Source organism: Staurois parvus, unplaced genomic scaffold, assembly GCF_062004578.1.
Source record: "Staurois parvus isolate SC_StPar_1 unplaced genomic scaffold, SC_StPar_1.0 ptg000066l, whole genome shotgun sequence".
In the NCBI taxonomy this organism is placed as follows: Eukaryota; Metazoa; Chordata; class Amphibia; order Anura; family Ranidae; genus Staurois; species Staurois parvus.
The window spans coordinates 10,652,501-10,679,857 of record NW_028317862.1 but is presented as its reverse complement, the minus strand read 5'-3'; the positions used below and the strand labels follow the sequence as shown (position 1 = coordinate 10,679,857).

Below are 27,357 nucleotides of genomic sequence, written 5' to 3'. Positions count from 1 at the left end.
AGGAAAGAGCGGTTTTGTCTCATGTTAGGATGTGGACTTGCAACAGTCGAATTAAACTGCACGTATGAAACAGTCTTGAAGGAGGCTACCATCACAATCATGCAAAAGCATATAAAAAGGGGAGATCCTGGGAATGCAAACCTAAAGTTCAAAGCATTTTCTTGGGAAGAAAAATGCTTGTCCATGCCATATCAAGACTAGGCCCGGATATTAAAAAGCAGTGTTTATTCTAGGGGTGACTTTTGGAGATTGAGGACTGAACCAAATTTTTGTAATACTAACACTGCCTGTTGCGCATTAGCCCTCATGTCATCGACCAATCGTTCCTGCAGGAACGGACTGCCCAGATAGCCCAGAATGGAAATCTCTAGGGTCACAAGGGAGCAGTCACTGAGGCCAGCACATCTTCAGGAATACTTGTGGTGTCTTGGCAAGGCCAAAAGGGTAGGGCCACAAACTGAAAATGCTATGATAGCACTGATAAGGCAGAAAAATGTGGATGTGGAGGTAGGCATCTCTGATGTCCAGTGAGGCCACAAAGTCCCTCTAATGGAGAGAAGCAATCACTGACCTCAGATTCCAGATAAACTTTTAAACTTGTTCATCCAGAATGGGCCCCACATCACCATTTGGCTTGGGCACCATCTCTCTGGTTCTGGGACAGGGACAATGACCACCTGGGAGTGCGACAGGTTCAGCACAACAAACAGAGCTACACTTTTGTAAAGTGCTGCAAGCACATTTGACAGCATGAAGGAAGAAAAACATGAAACTTGTAGCTATTCAAGGTTTTGAATATGCGATATCTCGGGTCCATACGGCTGCTAGACATTCCCCTTCTTGCTGAACTGAGGATGCCCCTTCATTGGCATAAAAATGTGTTGCCCATCTTGGTGGGCTTGGGGTTCCAGGATTTCTTCTGAAAGGCAGTTTTCGCTTTAGCTCCCTAGGTTCTGAAAATAACCCTTCTTCTAGAAGAGGGCTTCTGCTCCAAAAGCTTCTGCCATGAACAATGATCTTCACACCTGTGATTTTTCTGATGGAGTTCTGCTGACTAGCGCTTTTGCAACAGCACTCATGTCATGTGGACAGACATAAGGCACAAGCAAGAGATGTTGGATAGAATCTCCCAACCCATCCACAAAGAAGTGTAATGCTTCAGGAAACCTCTTCAAGCGCTAACTAGCTAAGAAACCTCTCTTAGGAATCCATGGTTCTTTAGCCACATTCTTTGTCCAAACCATCAAGAGTGTGACTGTAAAACTTGATGAACCTTTAGAGCTAGAGACGCTCTGCTGCAAAAAAAAATGGTTTGTGGATAGTAGACCATCTCCAGAGGTAAAGTAGGAGCTTTTTCTTCCCGTTTTCTGTACCCCTGGTATCTGATTGGTCATTGCTGCTATGTCAGCAAGGATAGGATGCAATACAGTAACAGATCATTAGGTGACAGCTAGCCTCCCCATTTCCCAACACCTGGAGGCTAGAGGTGTCTGGACGCTCTGCGGCCTGTGACAGATCTTAGGAGTCCATTCTGCCAGTTTTTCATCCAGTCTAAAAATGGCTGAATCCCGAAGTGCAATCTCCCAGCCACGTATACTAGCCTACGCAGGCGGGCTGCACCTGTGCACAGTTTGGCAGCCGCCCTCTCTTGACCAGCACACTACATGCATGCCCGGCACCTGAAGTGACTGAAAGAGTGCTAAGCAGTACAAATGACCCTCTAGCGGTACCAGCTGATGTCACAGCTCCCCAGTCCAGTGGGGAAAACTGCTGAACACACCTAATGCCCTCCTCACAGCCATGAGGCAGGAAGCCAGCACAAGGGCTCCAAAATTAAGGGGCAACTTACAGGATACAAAGCAGAGCCACAAATGGGTCAATCTTCAAAAATCTTGGTCAGGCGGCAAGATCTTCAGGGACATGGTATTGCCACAGCAGACAAAGACTATGGACCTGTATAGCACCCTACCAGCTAGCTCACATAATGCAATAGTGTGCCACGATGAGCACCACCCTCAGAATCCAGTGCCAATAGCAGATTACAGACTTTGTCCGTTCTTCCACAGGGGTCCGGATGCAGCCCCTATAGGAGTATCAAGATCAGTAAAGACTAGTGTGGATAACTGCTGCTACTATAGTCCACCAAGGATCAGTCCCTGAAGATCTTGCAGATGACATTATAGCGTTTTCCTTTATTTTGAGGTTCTAACTTTGGGCCAGGTTTATTTTAAATAAATGTATTCCTTCCATGGGAGAAATATAGAGGATACCTTCTGAGGCATACATTTTGAAAAAAGTCAGAAGCCATTTCTGCATAATTAATAAAGAGGTAATATGCGAGCGCTATCCGAGAATCTATAAAAGATAGCAGCTAGAACACCAAAAAGGTAACCAAGAAAGAACCTTCCAACAGAGTACATACATATAAGGTGCAGCGCTAAAATAACAAATATAAACATCATATTATAGCATAAAATCAAGTGCAAATATCAGATCACACTGAGGTGAAATTAAGTGAATAAAAAGTCCCAAGATAAATGAAGGCCCAACGTGGGGATCCAGTAGATCCTAATGAGTGCTTGGGACAGAGTTCTAGTGTACCACATGCTGAATCTAGGGTAAAAAATGCACACTCACCAGAAGTGTGTCAAAAATACGCATGCGAGATTTATCCTGTTACATCAGGTAGCGGTCATCTACTGCCAAGGTAAGGTCAGGGTCATACACCTTCCAATCGCAACTCGGGGTAGGCACTCCAAGATTCTCAAATGTGTCTCAAACGTATCACCATCTGGGGTCCCCTTTTTTGGAACAGGTACTGCAAGTGGGGACTCTCATTGAAGAGAGCCCAATAAGGGACACCACATAGCGTAATACCGTATACACTGAGTTTATTATATCAGAAGGTAACACAATGAATGGTAGGGATCAAATGAAATGGAAGTAAACACTGACCAGATACTGTTCAGGATGGCCACCAGCGGTGGTCAGACGTACGAATACTGTAGCCCCCCTGACGTGTTTTGTGTGATGCACATTATCAAAGGGTGCTGGGCTTACAGGCAGGGACGTCAGATAGCTGCTTTATATAAGTGAACTTCATGTGGGAAAGGCGCCAGCACTGTATCCGGATGTCTGACCACCGCTGGTGGCCATCCTGAACAGTATCTGGTCAGTGTTTACTTCCATTTCATTTGATCCCTAGAATTCATTGTGTTACCTTCTGATATAATAAACTCAGTGTATACGGTATCACGCTATGTGGTGTCCCTTATTGGGCTCTCTTCAATGAGAGTCCCCACTTGCAGAACCTGTTCCAAAAAAGGGGACCCCCAGATGGTGATACGTTTGAGAATCTTGGAGTGCCTACCCCGAGTTGCGATTGGAAGGTGTATGACCCTGACTTTACCTTGGCAGTAGATGACCGCCACCTGATGTGACAGGATAAATCTCACATGCGTATTTTTGACGCACTTCTGGTGAGTGCGCATTTTTTACCCTAGATTCACCGTGTGGTACACTGGAACTCTGCTCCACGCACTCATTAGGATCTACTGGATCCCCACGTTGGGCCTTCATTTATCTTGGGACTTTTTATTCACTTAATTTCACCTCAGTGTGATCTGATATTTGCACTTGATTTTATGCTATGATGTTTATATTTATGTTATTTTAGCGCTGCACCTTATATGTAGGATTTCTGCATAATTGTTCCAGGTCATTGACTCATTTTAAAAAAGGAAGAAGGTCAGGGTGACAGCCAGGCAACTACTATTTTCATACAGAGAGGTTGGTAGCAATCTTTTTACCAGCCTTAAAAAACCTGCTTTTGGATAGTGGTTTAATGACCACTGTGGAGAGTCAGCCTGGGGCAGTTTAGGAGGGGGTTAATTGTAGAGGGCAGGTACTTTAATTTCAGGCCTGTTTATTAACCAGCTGATCAGAGAGGCAGATTGATGGCTGTTTTGGTCTTTGCAGTGATGTCGTCATGAAGGAGTGGAAGAGGACTCCAGTGGCAACCTATGAAGTTCTGGTGAACTCCATGCCCAAGAGGGTTCAGGCAGTGCTGGAAAATAATGGTGGCCACACAAAATATTGACGCTTTGGGCCCAATTTGGACATTTTCACTTAGGGGTGTACTCACTTTTGTTGCCAGCGGTTTAGACATTAATGGCTGTGTGTTGAGTTATTTTGAGGGGGCAGCAAATTTATACTGTTACACAAGCTGTACACTCACTACTTTACATTGTAGCAAAGTGTAATTTCTTCAGTGTTGTCACATGAAAAGATAAAATATTTACAAAAATGTGAAGGGTGTACTCACTTGTGTGAGATACTGTAGACCAGTGGTCGGCAAGCCGCGGCTCGCGAGCCACATGCGGCTCTTTACGCACTTCAATGCGGCTCTTCTGTGTGCCGGGCGCCCGCTCCCCTCCCTCCTCTCGGGCGGCCGCCCCAAAAGTCAGGACTCTGCAGCTAGCCCAGCAATGGGCAAACTACGGACCGGCGGACCCTTTAATTCGGCCCGCGGAGCGTGGCAAACATTGGCTGTCAGGATGTAGGCGGGGCAGCGTGACGAACTCCTCTCCTCTCGCAGTCCGCCCTGAAGACCGGAACGGCGCGGGAACACGGCGAGAGAAACGCGCGGAGCAAAGGTAAGTGAATTGACACAATATGGGGAATGAATTACTATAGGGGGGATGAATTACTATATGGGGGGATGAATTACTATATGGGGGATGAATTACTATATGGGGGATGAATTACTATATGGGGGATGAATTACTATATGGGGGATGTATTTTCAGTTTTAAAAATGTGGCTCTCAAAATAAATTTCAATCGTGGTTTTGGCGAGATTTGGCTCAGTTGAAAAAAAAGGTTGCCCACCACTGCTGTAGACCATTTATGAAGATAATAAAAATGTTTTCTCACAGGACCATCATGAATAAAACCAATTTTCCTTGATTAATAGCACCATCTAGTGACATTATTAAGTTAATGCACCTTTCTGCATGAAAAGGCTGTATATTATCTCCTATCTAATATGCAACTATTGCACAGTGTGGTATGTACATACTGCTTATATACTACAGATGGATATTGTGCAACAGTGATACAAAGTGCAAATTGTCAGCACAGGTAAAGAAAATATACAACATACAGAATTTATCAATGCAATATATTTTGTACATCTATATAATAGATATTACTTACTCTCCCTTTCTCCCAATGCTTTACCATCTGTACCAATTTTACCTAAACTCTGCCATTTGAATTTTAGCTGTGATTTTGGATGTGAAAAGGTCATCTGCATGGATACACATATTTTACTTCGTATTTTTGGTTGAGGGGTGGAGCAGGTATGGACTTTGCCAAAAGGGGTGGATCTGAGGAGTTGCTGGCTGCACTCTTGTTGAACCTCAGTCAATCCCCGACAGAAGGCTTGGAAAGGGTCTGGGACTTCTTTAAAAGTGTTGGCACCTGCTCAGTAGCAGGAGTGTAAAGAGTTGAGAGGAAAATGTGAGGCTGTGGGGAAAGAAGCTGCCAGGAGGCCTATTGGGATGGAGCGCGTCTGAGCCTAGAGTTGGAAAAAAGGAAAAAAACTTGGAACTCCGTGAGAACCACCTGTATGGCAGGGAAGCAGTAGCCCAGCTGATAGGCCTTGTAGCAGCAGCCGACCTGCAAGTGGTGCAGGAGAGGATCTGAGCGAGTACACCTTCACCCCTGATAAGGGAAGGAGCACTCTGGTGGGAAACTAGATTAGCCCCCCTACTAGTGACTGTTCACCTATTTAAAAAAGGGACAGGAACCAGATGAAGAAGAAAAAAGGAGAATTTCATCTAGGGTCTGGGGGTGGTGCATCAAGGAGATGCTGGCTAGCCCTTCAACAGACTGTTGCAGAAGAGAAGCTTGTGAATAGTTCTAGGAAGTTTATCCTTAGTTGTTCCCTAGGGAATTAGTATAACCCCCCCCTTCCTTTATCCTCGGTTCTAAATCCCATCAAACATAACAAAAGCTCAAGGACTGATTTCTGACTTTGAATGGAGGTGTGGAGAATACAGATTGCTTGGCTGTGCAGGAGTATAAGGGGACCCAAATCTCTTAGCAACCCCCGAGGGGTTAGTGCTACATTTACAACAGTCAGCTTTTCTTCATTCATGTAAAACCTTTATCCCAAAATTAAAAAAACAAAAACTGTTGCTGCTTAAAAAGTAGCAGGTGTTCAGTTTTAATTTCTTAGTATTGTCCATCTAAATTTGCTAGGGCATCCAACACTACCCTTTCCCCAGATTGACAATGCTGCTCTCCAAAGGTGTCTCCGTTGCTCATATAGTGGATTGGAGACAGAAGTGTGTTACTAGCCAGATAACCAAGAAAAAAAGAAAGAAAGTAAAAAACAAGCTTTAAAAAAGAAAACTAATGTAGACACCACATTTAAGGATGGGTACATGTCAGCATTAATTTTTTTACTAATGGTTTTAATACGGCTTTAAATTTAGTGGCAAGCAATAAAAGTAACAGTGGTGCATCTGCAGTGTAAGTATAATGGTGGAAAGTACACAGGTCAACTCATTAAAATAACAGAAAATGTATTCTTCTAAAAAGAAGCAGGTGTGGGTAACACTGTCACATAATAGAAATTGTTTTAAACAAACTCAGCTATTCATTAGTACAGCTTACAAAATTAGACAATACTGCCATGTTTTGATTACACTGTATGCATGTACATTCACTCGTTTTACACCCCTTAAATGTGAAGCTGGGTTTTTTTCATGGTGTCTGGCTTCTATGCCATGTGAATGAGCACCAATCAGGTGTAGTAATCTTTGACAGGAAAAAAGGGGAAACCTTGCCCTTGAGGTCAAACTTTAATAATGAGCTATCAAATCCACCTGGTGATAGTATAACAAGATGCAGGCTGTCCCTTACGGGGGGGCCTTCAGTAACAAACAGGGTGTCAGACTGTTTAAAGGGAGCTAACAAATGGACTCAAGCAAGAATGGAGGGGGAAGAAAAAGTAAAGGAGGTTTGCTTCTCTCAGAACGTGTCCATTCTCCCAGGACACTAGCAAAACCAGGAGTGGGAGGGTTATACTGGGCTGTCCTTACCACACTTGTTTGTCAATGTCCAGTCTCCTAAAGCAGCAGCATAACTCAATGTGCCAGAATACTTCAGCTGTGTCTTATGATGTACAATAAGGAAATCAAAGTTTTATACTGTATTTACATCAGTATTTAGCTTTACTGAATCCAGATCCAAGAGTTATCCTAAGCCTAGATTCACATTTATTGCATTCTGCATGTAGGCAGCCATTCATTTCAAATACTGGGGAAAAAAAAAAAGTACTGGACCTTTTTATTTTTTAAATCGTGTTGTGGCAATTTTCTGTGGATTTTGTTGATGTGCACGCCAGCTAAATAGCAGCATAATTGTGCACGTGTTCCTGACACACGATAATGTGAACCAAGCCTCAGAGTTGTTACTTCATTATCTGCCAGAACTAAGACAAGGCTCCAAGCTCCTCCTTCAATGTCTGCTGTAATCTTTTTTCTTTTTAGTGTGAATGCCTCAAGTTTTCAAAAGTTCCTGTCTGTGCAATGTTTACCTTAGCTGTAAGACAGCCAAGATACCTTTTTAGTCCTAAAGATAGAGCAGCACTCAAAAGGTCTTGAAAGGTGAACACACAATGACAATATTTTAATGAGGCACAAGCTCCAGGGAGAGTGAGGAAGAGAAAGAGCATGCATGAGGAAAGTGTGGCTGAATCTGGATGCCAGTAGATCTACAATGGGCGTTCCCCCCTAGAAACAGTTACCGAAAAACTTTTGGGTAGAGGGACTACTCTCTGAAATCCAGACTTTGGTGACTTAAGTTCCCCTGCCAGTTTTCCACACTTAGAAAGTACACTGTGGACAGGACCAGAATGTAATGTCAGAATAATTGCCTCTTTTCTGGGATTGACTTGACACTTTGTACTATTCTGGTGATTGATGTACGTCACATCCATGGCGTTGCTGGCTTGAACTCAACTGGCAGTTCTAGAGTAGGATGGTCCAGTGTAGAAAGGGCATCCAAACCACCCTCTGGTCCAGAATGTCAATTGCTGTCCAAGCCTCCTCTGATGATCCTGTGCCCTGTATCAACAGGAAATCAAGGACTCCTCCCCAGCTTGTAAGGCTGGTGTCCATCATCAATAACATCTATACCAGCAGGAGAAAGGACTTCCCTGGCTCCAGTTTTGGGGTAGACAGCCACTGCTCAGGGGCCAGCCTGGTTTTGTGCTTAGAATCATAGGGCAATCCAAAGTCCTTTTGTCCCATGCAGGATGTTAAGTTGCAATAGTCTGGAGGAATACAGAGCATACAGTATTGCCCTGGAGGAGGCCACTAAACCTTGCACACATACAGAAGAGAATATTGGGTCACACAGATCCCACACTTTGGACCACAGAGTCTGGAGCTTTTCCTGTGGAAGAAAAATCTATGCCAGGGCCATTTTGTATTGAAGATGAGATTCAGACACTCCAGCAGGCACAACAGTTCCAGGGTCAACTTTCGGAGATTGAAGTCCCAGCAAAAGTTCTGTAGGACTTGTATTGTCTATTGCAGATTGGCTTTAAGGTTGTCCACAGACTGTTACTGCAGGAAACAGTCTAAATACTCCGGAATGAGTATCCTCTGGGCTCAAAGAAGAGCCAACTCCAAAAGAACGAACACCTTCATAAGTACTCTCCTAAAAGTACAATCCCTGACTGTACAGATTTCCTTACAGAACTTTTGAACATGCAGAAACTTGTTCAAGGGCGTTAGATCCAAAATGTACTGTATATTGCCATTCAACTTGTCTGGGCATTGTAAATTGTTTTTGTCAGGCGCAACAGGCATATTTGAGGACATGAAGTGTGGAGGAGGAAATGCGTTCAGCTTCTGCTTTTAGCCTTTGCAAACAATGTTTAAAAACCAGCTATCTGAAATATCCCAGATCCACACAGCCTCATAGGCCACCAGACATCCCCCCCATGGTGCTCCTTCATTGGGGTTTGTTTCCCTCTTTGACCCAGCCTTCTCTCTCAACACACAGTTCTGAAAGGAACCCTTCTTGGTCCCAGACAGATGAATTTTGCCCTGAAGGCTTCTGCTGCTTCTTTAAGAGGTAAGAGTGCTCTTTCCTCCTATAATCTACTGAGAGGTATTTGCCTTTGAAGGGCATACATTCCAGAGGTTTCTTGCAGGACAGCTCCATTGACAAGCATATCAACCATATCACTCATTTCATGTGAACTAACCTTCGAGCCCAGGCGAGAGAGCTGTCAAAAGAGAACCACTTATCCATGAGAAATGTTTTAGGAAAACAGCTCCAAGTGTTGTCTAGCTGAGGAACCTGACTTTAATGGCCCCATGTTCCTTAGCCATGCACTTTTCCCCAAACCTGAAAGGCCTGAAAACCCCCTTTGTAAGCAATGATAGGTTGCAAAGCCGCATTCACAAAAAGAAAAAAAGGATGCCTTAAAAGGAGGGACTCACATTTGTCCACAAGGTCCTTAAATACTAGTATATCATCTCATGTACTTATTCAGCTACAGCACCACAGGGTCCACAGTTGAGCCTGTCCATTTTTTACGGAAGTTGTCTTCCATTGGATATTGCTCCACACTTTGTCAAGACAGGGACAGTCATTGTACAGGTCAGTTATTTTACAGGTTATCTTCAGTGAGAAGATGTAAAAGAAGGGATTTAGCTGGTTTGGGAGCCTTCCAAAACCCCATTCCTGTAGCCTTTCAGAGGGTTCTGTCAATTACAGCTTCAAGTTCTTACAGACCACTTCTGTGAAGAAACTCATCAAGGTTCTTTGAGTTTGGGAAATGTTTTGGGATTAACTGAATGCTGGTTCAGAGCCAAAGCCAGTCCATTGTCCCATAAATGAATTGTGAAAGTCGGACTGCCCCCATCCCTAATGTGAGCCCTTTTGCACCAGAGGTTGGGTGGCACACACACGCCCAGTGTCTACAACTACACTGACTGTTCAGAAAGTGTTGGATGAGTCAGAGAGCAGTCTGACTCCACAAAATACCTTGGTGCCCTCTGGTAGCGCCAGACTGACTGCTCCATTCGAGTTTAGGACACAGTGAGAAATCCCACCAACTGCACCCAGTTCTCCACAGCCCGAGGGCAGAAACACACGGGCAAATCACTCAAGTGCAATAGAGCTTTCAGACAGCTAACTCATGCGATGCAATCGCCTGCCAGGAATACCGCTTGCTCCACTGGGGACAGTAGTCTGAAGGGACTGATGCGGATCTGGCAATGCTGGAAGTAGGAGGGGTTATGCAGGGTTCAGTCACACTTTGCTGTTTACCAGTGTCCAATCACCTGGAGGGAAGTAATGACCCATTGGTCTGCAAATTAAATTTTCCTAACCCAATATGCATTCTAATCAAATGTTGTGATAACTTATTGTTGTAAAAAGATTTTTGCAATTTTTTGTACTGTTTAATGGACTGAATTTGTTTTAAATTAAAAAGTGTTCATGTGGGATTAATTAATTTTTCTATAAAAAGGGTAGATGGGTAGTGGCTTTGTCATTCGTTGACAAAAGTGATTTACCTAGGGCTAATCATGTCAGAATAGAACTTGTTCCTGTTAAAAAAAGCAAGAATTTTATTTTGCATCTTGGTTTGTAGCATTCCTTTTTCTGGTACAGTTTGGGGTATATCACCACTTGCAAGCATGGGGTGCTAGATCCCTGAAAAAAAAAAAAAGGGCCAAAAAGAGCTAAAAAAAAAAAAAAAAAAGATTACACAGACAGTAGCAAGCCAGGTGCTGTGCGCTCCAGTGAACACAAAGAAATAGATTTTACAGCAAGGAAAAAAAAAAAAACCCCACACATTTTTCCCTTTTTCAGTAATGAGAGGATTACTGGCTGGGATGTCCCAAAGCAGTGCCACAAAAAGGGGCAGGGGAAAATAGAGTGGACAAAAAAAAAAAAATATAAAAAAAGGATGCAGGCCTGTCAAATAGCTAGCTGCAAAACTTTATGACCAAAAGTGGCACTGGCTGATGCTTCATATCCACCATGTAAAACCTGGTGAATGTATGAATGGACATGGTAACTAGGTTGCCAACTTGTAAATAAAAAATGAGGTCTCATGGCAGAAGGCTCAGTATTCCCTTACCACCCTACTCTAGGACAATGGTTTGCCATATCGAGATTGAGATCATAGCCACTGATGCTGCAAGGCCCTTATGTGGGTCCTCTGCATCCATGAAATCGAAGTCTGCCCTGCTACACCTAGCCATGGCATTCAAATGCACCCTAATGGCCATGACTACAGCTAAAGTGTGTAGAGCCACTTCCGTAGTGTGGACTAGTTTGGGACCCAATGATAGAAGCACAATGTCTGTATTCAGGTTGAAAGCAGACTCCACTTTTGGCAAGGAAAGTCTTGAACTTAGGATGACTATCTATATGAAGCACCAAAAATGGAGGCTAGCAGAACAACTCCACCAGTTCAGAGACTCTATTCCCAAGTAAAAACCCATGGTGGCTTGGAGGGGGCAACACATGCAACTCCCTTAAGGTGGTAAACAAGTGGTGGTGATGCCAGTGGACACTGGAAAAGGCCACTAAGACTGACACCTGACCTTTAATTGTGCCACTGCTCCACTCAGTGCTGGAGAAAACTAGGAGATTGGCAACTGAAAAAGGGCAGTGGCATGTCCCTAGTGGTTCACAGCATGCAAAATAAGTGTTCAATATATGGATTTTAAATCAGAGAGGAAATTGCTTTGTAAGCCTTGAGCATTTTTCATGTGACTGCATCCAACCCTTTTTCCCACCAGCACTGACTTTCAACAGCCAAGCTGTTAAAGCAAGCACCTCTCGACCAGGGTGATAAATGGATCCTCATGGAAAAAAAAAACAACAAAAAAAAAACAAAAAAACAAAACAAACAGGTCTTCTTGGAGCAATAGACACCAACGATGAACAAGATTCACATACCATGACCTGCAGGATCCAACCTGGAGCTGCCAGGACCATGGGAATCCCCTTGATTTCTATTTGACATAGCAGTCGCAGCAACAGTCTTACGAGCAGGTAAGCATATATATCAGAGTGTAATGATCCCATGGGACTTCCAATTTGCTTCCGTAACTATCTAAAGGGTCCTTTTGTCCATGTTACAAACCTGTCCACCGTCAAATTAAGACATGATGCCAAAAGATCAAAATCTGGCATTCTCCATCACTGGCATATTTACTTGAAAACTTGTGGGAGAAGGACCCACTTTCCATGATCAGAATGATCAAAGATGGTGTCTGTCAGTTTTCACACCTTGGTATGTATAAGGCATACAGACTCAACACAACTTTTTGCACAATTTAGGATGAGACACTTCCAGTGCTGCTGGCATACTTGGTCCCCTGTGACCAAAGCATACATCATGGCCATTGCACCACATACAGTGTGTTCATTCATAGAAGGAGCATCTATCTTATCAGCCGGAGTTTTCAGTACATTAACTAGAAGCAGAGATTCTTCTGGGCTCCAATACCCATGAGTAGACTGAGACTCATTACTCTTTCCCAGCTAAGTAGGTTGGCATCCACTGTTACCATTCCCAAGCATCGTTATTATCAGTAAAAAGACCCTTCAAGCTAGTAGCAGGGCAGAGCAGAGCCACCAAACCAAGGATAACTTCATCAGGTGACTTACCTTCATTTTCCTGTCCAGAGATAGAGGATATTTATTCCACAGCGACAGAATCTCAAGATGTAAAATCTGATGAAAGAAGCACTTCAGCATGGCTGGTATCCAAAACCAACCCAAGGTATTCCAGGCAAAGTGATAGAATCAGTGAGGATTTCAGCAGGTTCAGGATCCACTGAAATTCCTCCAGAGCTGAATGGTGATGGGATAGGTTGGACTCCAGTTCTGAGCAAGACTCCTCCTGCAACAGAAAGTACCCCATAATTGGTAACACTCTCAACCTTAAGGCTACTTACACTGGTGACTAACTTTGGGGAAACACCCAAAAGAGCTGTGGCTAGGCCCAAGGGCAAGGCTGTCAACAGATAGTGCTCCTCTACTACCAAAAAGTGCATGAACTGCTTGTGCCCCTTTTAAATGGGTACATGTTCGATAAACGTCCTTGACAACTAGGGATGCTAGGAACAGGCATCAACACCACTGGGCCAGGAGTCCCTCAATGGCCAGATGTAAGTCCGCTAGTCACTGAAGAGAGAGGTGCAGGGTGGAGATTACAAACGTCTTTAGGAGGTTGGAAGCTTGGCCCCTGAGGAGGTAGAAAGCTTAGGGGAATTGAATCCGCCTGCCCACTCTGTTTGGCTGTAGCATCAGCTCTTGTGTTACAAAACCTAGCACTAAAATTACTGTTTCTGCCCTCCTATCTGTAGAATCTTAAGGAAGAAGATTCCTCCGCCTTAATAACTATAGCTGTGTTTAAAAAACAGAAAACTGGAAATTGTACCACATATGGAATCACCCATTTTTTTTAGTAAGCCCCTAACCAAATAGTGTTGTGGTAAAAAAGCTGCCAAGATAGCCAATTCCACTAATATCTTTAGAACAGGAGGGGTAAGGGAAAAGATTTTGTGGAATGCCTCAGCTTATGAAAAAGCTACTGGCAGAGCAGGCACGGTTAGGTGTACTCTTGACTGAATTAATTAGCACCCATACAAACTCATTCTCTTGAAGTTAGAGGCAGGCTGTTCATCATGGCTGCCTGAGAAGACTCTTCCTCCTAATCCTTTGAGAATACAGATGAAATAGGTATATATTTTTACTCTGTGTGGGCACAGGCAAGTTCCACCCAAGAAACCAAGCGCTCCAAAATGGCCACCAGGAAGTCCATATGGGTGGCCATGGTATACCTGAGGGCTGGAGAGGGGAACTCCAGGAGAAAGTGTTGGTGGATGTGTTGGTTTACAGGTATTGCAAAGAACTTCCCCTGTAGCCCCTTGCATCGCCATACAACATTTGGAACAAAAATAAGATGTCACCGCTTCAATGACACTAAAGCACAACAGTGTTGAACTAAGGCCCGAGCAGGGTCATACTCACAGCCCCAAATGCCCACCATCTCAGCAGATGTTGACAACCTGGTTGGTAGAGGAGTAAAGGCAGCATTATCCCTTTAAACCTGCAGTAACTCCAAAACACCAGCATACAGGAAATATTTTAAAGTAGTATCATGCCTTAAGCCTACAGCATTTTCCATGAAGCCTAAAGACAAGGCAGATGGAAAAAATCCTGCTGTGGTGAGTAGTATACAGCTACACATATAGAAGAGGCAGCATCCTGATCTAATTGTCCCAGAGGCAGTGCGCAGCCACACAAATGGATTTTAAAAACTTAAACTTCCTAATGTCAACTTATCCTCCTCTCAGGGCAGGGCCCTTAAAGATGGCCGCAAATGAAAATAGAGGTAGTGGATGGGCATAAAGGATGGGGGTGGATGGAAAAGAGCATTGCTCACCACTCCGTGTTGACTGCAGACCACCAAGAGCTGGAGCAAAGGTGCTGCAGGCCTTAAAGACTAACAAAACAAGCTGGCTGATCATATGTACCCCCCTAGGGCATAAACCCTACAGGCTGCCAAAAAGGAAACTGGGTTGTCGCAGCTGAACCTGCATACAGCAAAGAAGGTTTGCATTCAATGGCTGCAACTAAGGGGAGGGTGACAACTACCAGGATCTAGATTATCCAGCCTATCACCCAACTTGTCACTTGCTTGCAAGTAACTCAATTTCCAAGAGATAAATTCCATGTCTTATCCCCTAGACACTAGGCTAACAACTGAGTTGATCACAGCAAAGAATGGGGTTTTGGCCACCAGCAAAGGCCGCCCCACGGATGGTGTTGTTGATCTTGTATTCTAAGTGCATTTAGTGTTCTACACCTGCAAGTGGTGATCTACCCAGTCAGTGATTATCTAAAGTTGATCTGAGTCCTCTAATGAACAAGAGAGATATTTGTTAAGGCTATTAGGGCACTTTTTATATAATGTAAATTGTATTTAAGATCTGTCAGATTTAAATGGAATAAAAATAAAAAGACACAAATAATTTGATGATTTTTATTAAGTTTGGATGCAGTGACATGTGCATTTTTAATGAATATAGCTAACAGAACAGCTTAAATAACAAAACCAATATAGAAACTGTATATAAGTTTTTGTTTTATGGTCAGCTGGATAATAAAGCTTTTTAAACAGGTTTCATAATTTCAGTTAATAATTTGGAATATACGTAACGGTTTTGCACTTTACAGTAAATGCAGTTGCTGGATAGGTATGCATTGGCCATAAATGAAACTAATTTCCGGCGTTCCTATGTGTTAAAATAATATGTAGAAAAAAAAAAAAAAGTTATATATAAATTTCTAAATCTGCTAAACAATGTTGCTGTTCAGAAAGTGAAATTCTAACACAATACTGTATATAATAATAAACGGTGCAAAAAAAATAAGATCAAATACATAAATTCCATAATCTTAAAATGCTTCGTGCTTCAAAAAATAAACACGTACTCAGAAGAAAAAAAAAAAAAAAAAAAAATCACTGAGCACTACGTGGTGAAATATTTTTTGTTTCAAGGCGTGGGATATTTATTTCTTTTTACTTTTTTTTCCCTTCTGAGCACATGTATATTTTTTGGAGCGCTCAAGCATGAAACATTTAAGATTATGGACTTTATTTATGTATTTGATTTTATTATCTTTTTGCGCTGTGTATATTATTATATATTATGCATTGGCCATAGTGCAATCACCTCCACAAGGCCAAATTTATATTCCATCAAGTCTTTGCAGAAATCACTAATCTTTCTACTGGTAATGAGTACTGGCTGAAATTAGTGAATATGCTTGACATTTTCATTCATGGTAACCTCCTATTGCTCTCATGTTTTTAATAGTTTGAATTGGCTAAGTTAGTGACAGATGTACCTTAAAAGGATAAGTTCACCTTTTAACAAAAAAAATAACTGCACATTTTTTTGGCAGATAAAAAAAAAAATGTGCATTTATTATTGTTTGTTGCCGAGTTTCTAAAGCATTGCACCAGTGATCAGCAGATCGCTGGTGCCATGCAGGTCTCCCCCTGACCTGTCAGTATATCTGCTTGCTCGTACATCCCATACAAGCAAGCAGATACTTCCTTACAGGAAGGCTCCAGGAACTACCATGGCTCTGTGGAGCATTGTGGTAATTCACTAAAAACTACAAAGGCTGCCAGGACTTGTAGTTTTCCCATTCACAGATTGCTGTAAATGAATGATGCGGCTAGGTGGGGGGAGTGTTCTTTTTTTATTTATTTTTAACTTTGACAACTAGCGAGGAGGAAATGACCCCCCGCTAGTTTTGCCACTGCAGGGATGGGGTTCTGCAAGCACCAGTCAGATCGTAATATACACCCTGAATATGGATGTAACAGGTTACAAAAGATTAACTTATCCTTTAAATGAAACCTCAGCTTAGTAAACAACCTCAGGAATGTTTTAGCTGATAAATGAAGGTGCCTAAGCATAAAACTTTAGTATGCATTATAAAGCATTCCTTAACCTGGCCATAAACTGAAAAATATGATCAGCCCAGCAGGGAGTGACTGAATTTCGATCACTGTGTGCACTCTGATGTCCCTTCAACAGAAGTCGATTAAACAATCGACTTCTGTCAAGCAAGTTAGAATACACTGATCATTGCAGGTGTTTATAAAGGGAACATTTTTCTGACACCTTGTTTGTGTGGATGAAGGCATTTGCTCAGCCAAAAAAAAAAAAAATGAATCGCATTTGTTAGAGCTTTAGCTTCATGGGCCCAAGGTGGTTTAGGAAGATACCACCAAGTTCACGAGCAGGCTATACAAATATAGATTTTTTTTTTGTTCAGCCATCAAGCTGAATGAAAAAGTCTAGCAGATTCCTCCATCAATACCATACAGCACTAATGGGCAATTCCCACTGCTACTTGATCAGGGGCTGCATTAGGTTAGATGCAGCCACTATTTGGCCGACAATTGTCCACTTGGTTCCATCAACCAAAGGATGTCAGGTGGGAGGGTGACAACAGGGCCATCCACTGATTAAATTTCAGCCAGATCATCAGGAACCGAATTCGCACAGTGTATGGCAAGGTTTATATTAGATTGGTATTTGGATTTGCCCAGTTCATGCTTACTACTGGTCAGTGAGGCAGCTTAACACATTTATGTCATTTTTAACACTCTGCTTTAGGTTTCAAGACTCCTATGGGGTGCTTGTAGTAGATATGTGTAGACAACTTGAGGTATCTGTTACAACAACCCAGAAGCAGTTTCTAAGCTTGTTGACACAACAGATATGCTATAGCATCCAGTCACAGAAGACTAACATATTTTCATGTCTGTTCATATTAATTGCCAATGTATGGATTCCTTTTTTTCCCCATCACAATACCGATTTTATTGAATTGATCTGCTGAATTACCACATGCATATTCTCTATATGGCATTAACTGCACAATTTTTTACACCTAAAAAAGTGGTTAGCATCTGGCTGCCATTACTGCGAGTTCCTAGAAGTTGTTAGAAATATCATTGTATAAATTATTTACTCTGTGCTGAATAAAGGCATTATTATTTAGTGGACTGGAAAATAGCGATTCTGCTGCCCATGACAACCAGATCTTTCCTTTTCCCTCACATAATGCAATTGGAACAAGAAAATAAAAAAATCAAAGAGAATCTTGCTGTTGCTAAGGATATCAGTTTCTCCTCCAGACACTTTGACAAGCAAAGCCCTTTGATATTGCTCACGATTGCAAGCACAATGAACATTACATCAACTACTGCTAAAAAAAAAAAAATAATAATATCTGCATTTGTCAGAGAATAATGATCATTTTGAGGAAATACATGGAGAAAGGTGTTCACTGTGCCTATGGCCTACCATAAATATAACCTTCTCACACAGTGATGAACACATTAAGGCTTATGAGTGCAGATCCTAAGGTCTAATGCAACAGATCCTTCAGAATCAACAGTTTACAGATGGTGAATTTTCAATCTGCAGTTAGTAGAATCTCAGTTTAATCATGCATTTTTTTTTTTTAACTAGCTGATGACAGTTTGCTTTACATAAATATAGCACAGCATCTTATTAAAGAGGGCCAAACACTGTGCTATGTCGGCTTATGACAATCACTTGACAAACGTTTTACATTGAACATATAGTATTTATGAAAGGACAACAGAGCTGTGCAGAAAAACACCAATGAATGCAACTAAACAGTGTTTAAATTGTGAGATATGGTCCTGAAATTTTCAGGAAATTAACAAAAAAAGATAAAGCAGAATTCAGTGATATTGCTACTGGACTGTATATAAGATACAGAACATCTCTGCACTCACTGTAAACAAGTGTCCTGCTAAACCCAGGTAAATTAAACTTTATTCTAGATTAACACTCTACCCAAATCCAAACACTTAATCCAAACCCTCAATTTTGAGTGGAAGCATATAAACACAGAATTGTATTTATAGTCCAAGAAATGAAAACTTTAGATTAATAAAAGAAAAAAAAAAGTGACCAACTGCTAACCAGCATGAGGATAGTATATATAAGTGCTAGTTTAGGAAAAAAAAATCAGAGTGCTGCCACCTAGATAATGCCAGGTTGTCAGCTAACCTGAGTCTGAGTCACTGCTATCTGAAGTGCTGGAATCGCTGCTGCTGTCCGATGTGGATGAAGAGCTACTGCTGCTTTCACTCAATCGACTTGGTCCTCCAATTACCTTGGGCACAGCCATGGCTTCACCTGTATGACCTGACAATGATCAGAATGTTAGTCTATGGCATTTTATATACTAAAACATACATTTTAAATTAATGTTGGAGAATCTCTCATCTTCACTCTGTGCACCAAGAAATGTTCAGAGAACAACTAATTGGTGGACAAACCAGTAATTTCCTAGCAGCAGAAAAAACCAAACAAAAAAAAACAAAACACAAAAAACAAAATGGTGCAAGCAATTCATGAAAATGTATTACTGTGCCTGATTAGGCACTTTTCTGTATGGGTGACCTGCATGATGTATGGGTGAATTGGATCTTTTACCATGGTAGCTAGGATGTCCAGGGGGCACAGCAACAGTCTATGTTCCTGTAGGAAGTCAGAGGGTCGTTCACTTGTTCAAAGCAGTGTACCTGCCTGTCACTTCACAAGTTTGGATCCACACGTAGGCTGTTCTTGTGTGAGGAGGTGGGACATGTCAGTACAGACAAACAAATAGGGCAGTTTCTCACTGTCTATTACAAACCTTGTCTACTGTAGCTAATTGGGGATCAATTACCTTACCTAGGGCCCCATTCTGCATTAATCCATCTCGGAGCTCAAGAGAATATTTAATGCTGGCTCACTTATTAAAAACATTTTGATAAAAATTAGTTATCCATTAAAACTTTATGCACATCAGTGTATAAAAGGCACGTGGAAAAAAATCCATCTTCAGTCACAGACCTGAGATTTTAGCCTTTTTGGCAAAGTTTAATTGTCCACTAACATCCTGAAGTCGCTTCTCAAGTTCCTGTTTCTTTTCCTTATTCAGCTCATCCTTTGATTTTGTTTTTTCAGCTACAAATAAAACACAGGGTTTTTTTTTACCTTTAAATAAGCAAATTACATTACATTATACAATGTTTATATAGCGCCAAAGGGTTTGCTCAGCGCTGTACATTAAAGTGGGGAGACAGTACAAGAGACAATACAGTAAAAATACAATACACGAGGGGTTCGAGGGCCCTGCTCTTTCAAGCTTACAATCTAGGAGAAATACCACAAGTCATCCTATAATTTGAAAGGAGGAGGCTACATCTGTCTACTGCAGCAGTATATGGTTCAAAGCTGGGGAAAGGGCAATGTAAGGAAATCAGGGTTCATTTACATTGTCTCACTTATGTCCTGCATACAGATCTGAAGACATACAACACAGGTCATTCAAACCTACACTGCACCAATATAGCACAGTGCGGCTTACTTACGTAGGAGCCACATATTGCCATATCTCTTGTACACACTTCCCCAGTGTTCTAGGGGTTCACACACTAATTGTATGACATCTAGGGTTTTTTGCAAACTAATTACAGGAAGATTAGCTTTTGAATGCGATAATGCAACTTTTGTTCAACAGATCACAAAGACCAATATTGTGTTACCGAACTACTCAAAAAAGTGAATGCTTTGAAGTGTACTTTTAAGATTTAAAAAGAAAAAATGCAGTGTATAACATTTGTTTTTATACTCTATACACAGGTAAATGTCTGGCAACTCCACGCCGCCAAGCAAGCCCATTTCATAACCCTTATCAACACCCTCTCCACCTGTCCTCGCCAGCTCTTCTCCACTTTCAAATCCCTGCTCTCTCCCCCCCACCTCCACCCAACACCTCACTCACCGCCCACGAGATTGCCAATCACTTCCAAAACAAGATTGACGCAATCCGTAAGGACATTGTCAACTCACAATCCACCTCTCCACTCAGCCTCCCGCCCTCCTCCAACCCCTCAACCCTCCCCTCATAGCCGCACTACCCCCCACTATACCCAATGCCCTGCACACCATCACCTCCCCAACACTCCGCTCCTTCAGCCCAACTACCTCTGAGGAGGTCTCTAAGGTCTTCACTGAAGCCCACCTCACCACCTGCCCCCTATTCCCTCACAGCTCCTCCAGTCACCCCCCCCCCCATCATTCGCTCCCTCACCCACATCTTCAATCTCTCCTTCTCCACTTGCACCTTCCCCTCCCCTCTAAAGCACGCACACATCACCCCCATACTCAAAAAACCCTCCCTTGACCCCACTAAGTTTAACAACCTTAGACCCATCTCCCTCCTGCCTTTCACTTCCAAGCTCCTTGAGCGCCTGGCCTACAATCGCCTAAAGTGCCCACCTCACTGATAACCTCCTTGACCCCCTACAGTCTGGCTTCTGTCCCCTGCACGCCACCGAAACCGCCCTACTTAAAATCACCAACGACCTCCTAACCGCCAAAGCCAATTGCCACTATTCTATCCTCCTGCTCCTCGACCTCTCCGCAGCTTTCGACACTGTTGACCACCCTCTCCTCCTTACTAAACTGCACTCCCTTGGCATCAGGGACGCTGCTCTCACCTGGTTCTCCCTCCTACCTTTCCCAACGTTCCTTCAGTGTCACCTACATCACTGCCACCTCCCCCTCCCTCCCCCTCTCTGTCGGGGTCCCCCAAGGCTCTGTCCTCAGGCCCTCTTCTCCATCTATGCCTCCTCCCTTGGCAAACTTATTCACTCCCACGGCTTCAATTACCACCTGTATGCCGACGACACCCAAATTTACCTCTCCACCCCCCCACCTCACCCCCTCACTCTCTGCCCGCATCGCCCACCTCCTAAACGACATATCAGACTGGATGTTGCTCCATTTCCTCAAACTTAACCTATCCAAAACCGAGCTCCTGGTCTTCCCCCCTCCCCGCGCCCCCCCATCACTACTAACAACGCCACCATCTCTCCCACCCCACACGCCAAAGTCCTGGGTGTCACCCTGGACTCCCACCTCTCCTTCCTACCCCACATACAACTGCTATCTAGATCTTGCAGGCTCCACCTCCGCAACATCTCCAAGATACGCACATTCTTCACCCCAGACACTACCAAACAACTCGTACACTCCCTCATCTCACGCCTGGACTATTGCAGTTCCCTTCTCACTGGCCTACCCAAACGAACGCTATCCCCACTCCAGTCGATCCTAAACTCAGCGGCTAGACTCATCCACCTCACTAACCGCTCCACATCTGTCTCCCCCCTCTGCCAATCCCTTCATTGGCTCTCGATTGCCCAACGCATCAAATTCAAACTGCTAACGCTGACCTACAAAGCCAGTCACAACGTCGCCCCAAACTACATAATTGACCTGATAGCTAAATACTACCCTACCCGTGCCCTCCGCTCCTCACAGGACCTCCTACTCTCTAGCTCCCTGGTCTCCTCCTCCCACGCCCGATTGCAGGACTTCCCCCATCCTCTGGAGCTCCCTACCCCAATCCATCAGACTGTCACCTACCCTCTTCACCTTCAGGCGCACCCTGAAAACCCTCCTCTTCAGAGAAGCCTACCCCAACCTCACCTAACACCCGACCTCACCTAACAACTAACCTCCTCCACTCCTCCCACCACTCTATCCCCCACAGCCAATTCCTCCTGTACCACCTCCCCCTCCCTCCTAGATTTTAAGCTCGAAAGAGCAGGGCCCTCGAACCCCTCGTGTATTGTATTGTTACGGTCTTGTCTCATGTTCTGTCCCCCCTGCTACTGTACAGCGCTGAGCATACCCTTTGGCCCTATATACTGTATAAATACTGTATAATAAGAATAATAACTGTATTCTTACAGAGGTGTTCAAATCAGCTGTTACATACCAGTTGATTTTTTGGGTTTCTTCCTCAGGATAATCGCAACATATTTTTCCAAGCTTCTTAAGGTAGATGGTTTCAAGGTTTCAAAATCTATTTCAATTTCATGTGGATTGGATTCTTTCAGAGAAGGCTCCCTAGACTGGATGATGTGCACAATACGAGACAGTTTTTCCCCTGGCAATTTATTGATGTCCAGGCTCAACTGTCTCTTTTCATCGTAACTCATAGGTTTGACATGATCTTCATCTTCTGAAACAGCCAACTTCCTTTTCTTTTTCTTGGAATCACTTTAAACATAGAATAAATCACAAGTTAAACCTTCTAAAATCAACACTGCTCTTAATGCAAGCTGTATACAATCGTATGCTTTAAAATGTATTCAAAGATGTTCAAGATAATATTTAACAAATGTATGCATTAAGAAGTGTATTTTTAAATTTAAAAAAAAAAAATCAATCTGTACTTATTAGGCAAGATTAGGCTGTGAATTTGCTGTGATACCCAGTTTCCCCACACCATTGCTAAATAAAATGAGTAGAAAACACTAGGAAATTTTAAATATCTCAACTGCATTTGGAGACAGATACTAGTAACCATGGGGCAATGGATAAAGAACAGTGAGGTTCTAGAAGTCTACAAAAGTAAGGTGCTTTACATATCTATTCTTTAAGACTGATTGATAAAGGTAATATAAAAGGCTAAAAGTTCAGTAAGGCTTTGTTCACACTGGAGTACTTGAGCGTACATGTGTGAAGGGCAGTGTTTGCCAGCAAGAGATGTGCAGGTGCGGATTATTTGTCACCCACGTGGGTGTGGGTAGATGACATGTACCTACACGGATGTCAAATTGGGAACAGTGGCTGTGTTTGTGCAGCTGCTGCATCCCAAAAGATGTGGATGGAACTGCCAACACCTGTGCATTCTATGCAGGCAAACACGTTCCTTCGCAGAGCTATAAGTTTAGGTGTGCTTATGTGAACAAGCCCTAGATGTGCATATGGGAGGATATGGTTGCTGCCTTCTATATCTGGTCAGAAATGCCATGTGGAACAACGGGAAGTTGCTGCTGTTCCCATGGCAGCTACATAAAAATTTGTGGTAAATTGCAGTGAAGACGTAGAAATCCCATATTTATAGATGTTGGGCCCATCATCTATAAGCAACTAGGTAACACAGCTAGAGATCGACTTGATCTTCTTGTTCTTATTCATCACATATTCCTGTTTCCATAAAAAAAAATATATCTATATATCTATATCTATATCTATATCTATATATATCTATATATATATCTATATATATATATATAAATTGTGCCATAGGACTCCAGTTGTTACCTACAAAAGTGAGTAATGGATCTAAAAGTGAAACTGTAGTGGAGAAAGATCAAGCTGTTTTACAAAGCTCTGTAATATGGCACAGCCTTGTCTATCTCAGAGAAGTGTGAACAGAAATGATCTAGCTTCTCTTATGCGTGGGTGCAGCAAAAAAGGTCAGGGGGGCAGAGGATGGAAGGACAGAGGGCATTGTACAGGGGGTTTCGAGGCAGAGGATAAGGTCAGCAGTTTTTAGGGAAGTGTACAGAGGGTCAGCAGGGCAGAAGATGGGGTCAGCAGCTTGTAGATCAATGTCCAAAAGGGTATTGGTTTGTAGGACAATACACAGGGGTCATCAGGGCAAAGAATGAGAGGTCAGCAGGGGATTGTACAGGAATCGCTCACCTGCACCAATGGCAGGGCAGGGTGCACTATTAAAACCTGCCCTGCTCCTACACACAGTGCCGTATGGTCTTATTCCTGTGTTCCTGTATTCTGTTGCTGAAGATTCGTTGCTGACCTGCCTGGACCTGACCTCTGCTGACTTCTCCTGCTCTGACCCCTGGCTAAGTTTGACCTCTCTTTGGATATCCCTACCTGATCTGAACTACTGGTTCCGACCCCGGCGAGTGACCTGACTATGCTTCTGCCTGCTGCCTTGTACTACGCTGACCTTCCTGTTACCAACCTGGCCTGTCTGACCACGCTCACCCGTCCATCCATCCGGCACGGATCCAGCCATCCGTGCTTCCGCCTTCTGCCTCTTCACGTCAGGCTCTCCACCTGCACAGACCCCCGGCGGATTCCTCTACCACAGACGGGTGTACTCAGGGGCCGCGACCTGGTTACAGTCTGCTCCAAGTCCATCCCCACCATCAGGGGCCCTGGTGAACAAGCAGGCTGGGGCTTAGACTCCGCGCTCTGGGGAATCCTGTCCTGTGGACTGCTAGAGGTATCGCCAGGCGGTTGCTAACAGGGGCAGAAGACAGGGATCATCAGCGGAGAGGAAGAAGAGGACAGGGATCACCAGTAGAGAGGAAGAAGAGGACAGGGATCACCAGTGGAGAGGAAGAAGAGGACAGGGATCACCAGTGGAGAGGAAGAAGAGGACAGGGATCACCAGTGGAGAGGAAGAAGAGGACAGGGATCACCAGTGGAGAGGCAGAGGAAAGGGATAAAATCACTGGAAAAGCAGTGGACAGGGATCACCACTGGTAGAGCACTCAGCAGAGCTCCTTATTCCCTCCCTGCACTGTATACAACTTCACCCCCCTCCCAGAACACATAGCTGTGATTGCATTCCCTTACACACAGCCACGATCTATATAGTGTGTAACTGGCCTCTATGTTTTAGTTCTGACCTGCCATATTCCCTGGTCAGAACAGCAGTGCAGCTCTGGTAGCCTACACAAAAAAAGAAAAAGTGCTAAAAGACCGGTGTCTATCCACCCATTGCTAGGCATTTCCCGACTCACCACTATTGGGGTGTGGATTCCTAAACCAAACAACATATAAATAGACATTAACAGCTGACAAGGGCAGATCTGCCACAAAAGCGGTATATAACAAATCCCATGCGGAGTAATAATTCACTATTATAGTGGATGCAGTTATATTTATTAAGATCACATGGATCATGAAGAAGGTAGACATTTATATCATGGTGAACACATTGTCAATCATGAAAGTAAAATCAGAAAAATAAAACCAAAAAAAAAAAAAAAAGTTCTGCGTTTTCACTTAGCTGCATACAGGTGAAACTCAAAAAATTAGAATATCATGCAAAAGTTCATTTATTTCAGTAATGCAACTTAAAAAGGTGAAACTAATATAGGAGATAGACTCATTACATGCAAAGCAAGATAGTTCAAGCTGTGATTTGTCATAATTGTGATGATTATGGCTTACAGCTCATGAAAACCCCAAATCCACAATCTCAGAAAATTAGAATATTACATGCAATCAATAAAACAAGGATTGTACATAGAACAACATTGGACCTCTGAAAAGTATAAGCATGCATATGTACTCAGTACTTGGTTTGGGCCCCTTTTGCAGCAATTACTGCCTCAATGCAGTGTGGCATGAAAGCTATCACCCTGTGGCACTGCTGAAGTGTTAGGGAAGACCAGGAGGCTTCAATAGCGGCCTTCAGCTCTTCTGCATTGTTCGGTCTCATGTCTCATCTTTCTCTTGGCAATGCCCCATAGCTTCTCTATGGGGTTCAGGCCAGGCGAGTTTGCTGGCCAATCAAGCACAGTAATCCCACACACACACATAAATTATACATACACAGACACACATACAGTATCTTACAGAGGTGAGTACACCCCTTACAGTTTTGTAAATATTTTATTCTCTTTTCATGTGACAACACTGAAGAAATGGCACTTTGCTACAGTGTAAAGTAGTGAGTGTACAGCTTGTATAACAGTGTAAATTTTCTGTCCCCTCAAAAATAACTCACACAGTCATTACTGTCTAAACCGCTAGCAACAAAAGTGAGTACACCCCTAAGTGAAAATGTCCAAATTGGGCCCAATTAGCCATTTTCCCTCCCTGGTGTCATGTGATTCGTTCGTGTTACAAGGTCTCAGGTGTGAATGGGCATCAGGTGTGTTAAATTTGATGTCATCGCTCTCACTCTCACATACTGGTCACTGGAAGTTCAACATGGCACTTCACGGCAAAGAAATCACTCTGGATCTGAAAAAAAGAATTGTTGCTCTACATAAAAGATGACCTAGGCTATAAGAAGATTGCCAAGCCCCTGAAACTGAGCTGCAGCATAGAGGCCAAAACCATACAGAGGTTTAACAGGACAGGTTCCACTCAGAACAGGCCTCACCATGGTCGACCAAAGAAGTTGAGTGCATGTGCTCAGCGTCTTATCCAGAGGTTGTCTTTGGGAAATAGACGTATGAGTGCTGCCAGCATTGCTGCAGAGGTTGAATGAGTGGGGGAGGGGGGGGGGTCAGCCTGTCAGTGCTCAGACCACATTGCATCAAATTGGTCTGCGTGGCTGTCGCCATAGAAGGAAGCCTCCCCTAAAGATAATGCACAAGAAAGCCCACAAACCGTTTTCTGAAGACAAGCAGACTAAGGACATGGATTACTGGAACCATGTCCTGTGATCTGATGAGACCAAGATAAACTGATTTGGTTCAGATGGTGTCAAGCGTGTGTGGTGGCAACCAGGTGAGGAGTACAAAGACAAGTGTGTCTTGCCTACAGTTAAGCATGGTGGTGGGAGTGTCATGGTCTGGGGTTGCATGAGTGTTGCCGGGACTGGGGAGCTACAATTCACTGAGGGAACCATGAATGCCAACATGTACTGTGACATACTGAAGCAGAGCATGATCCCCTCTCTTCGAAGACTGGGCCGCAGGGCAGTATTTCAACATAACGATCCCAAACAACTCCAAGACGACCACTGCTTTCTAATGAAGCTGAGGGTAATTGTGATGGACTGGCCAAGTATGTCTCCAGACCTAAACCCTATTAGGCATCTGTGGGGCAACCTCAAATGGAAGGTGAAGCAGCGCCAGGTCTCTAACATCCACCAGCTCTGTGATGTCATCATGGAGGAG

General features: G+C 43.3%; 1 protein-coding gene across 1 annotated transcript in view; it reads right to left on the bottom strand.

The window, feature by feature from the left end:
- BRDT (bromodomain testis associated) overlaps window positions 1–27,357 on the bottom strand; it is a 169,299-nt gene that overhangs the window by 49,191 nt on the left and 92,751 nt on the right. Inside the window, exons 9-11 of the mRNA XM_089668933.1 lie at window positions 22,455–22,738; window positions 19,517–19,630; window positions 18,686–18,814 (exon numbers count right to left, since the gene is read on the bottom strand). Coding sequence (XP_089525059.1) covers window positions 18,686–18,814; window positions 19,517–19,630; window positions 22,455–22,738 — 527 coding nt within the window. The remainder of the gene's footprint in view (window positions 1–18,685; window positions 18,815–19,516; window positions 19,631–22,454; window positions 22,739–27,357) is intronic.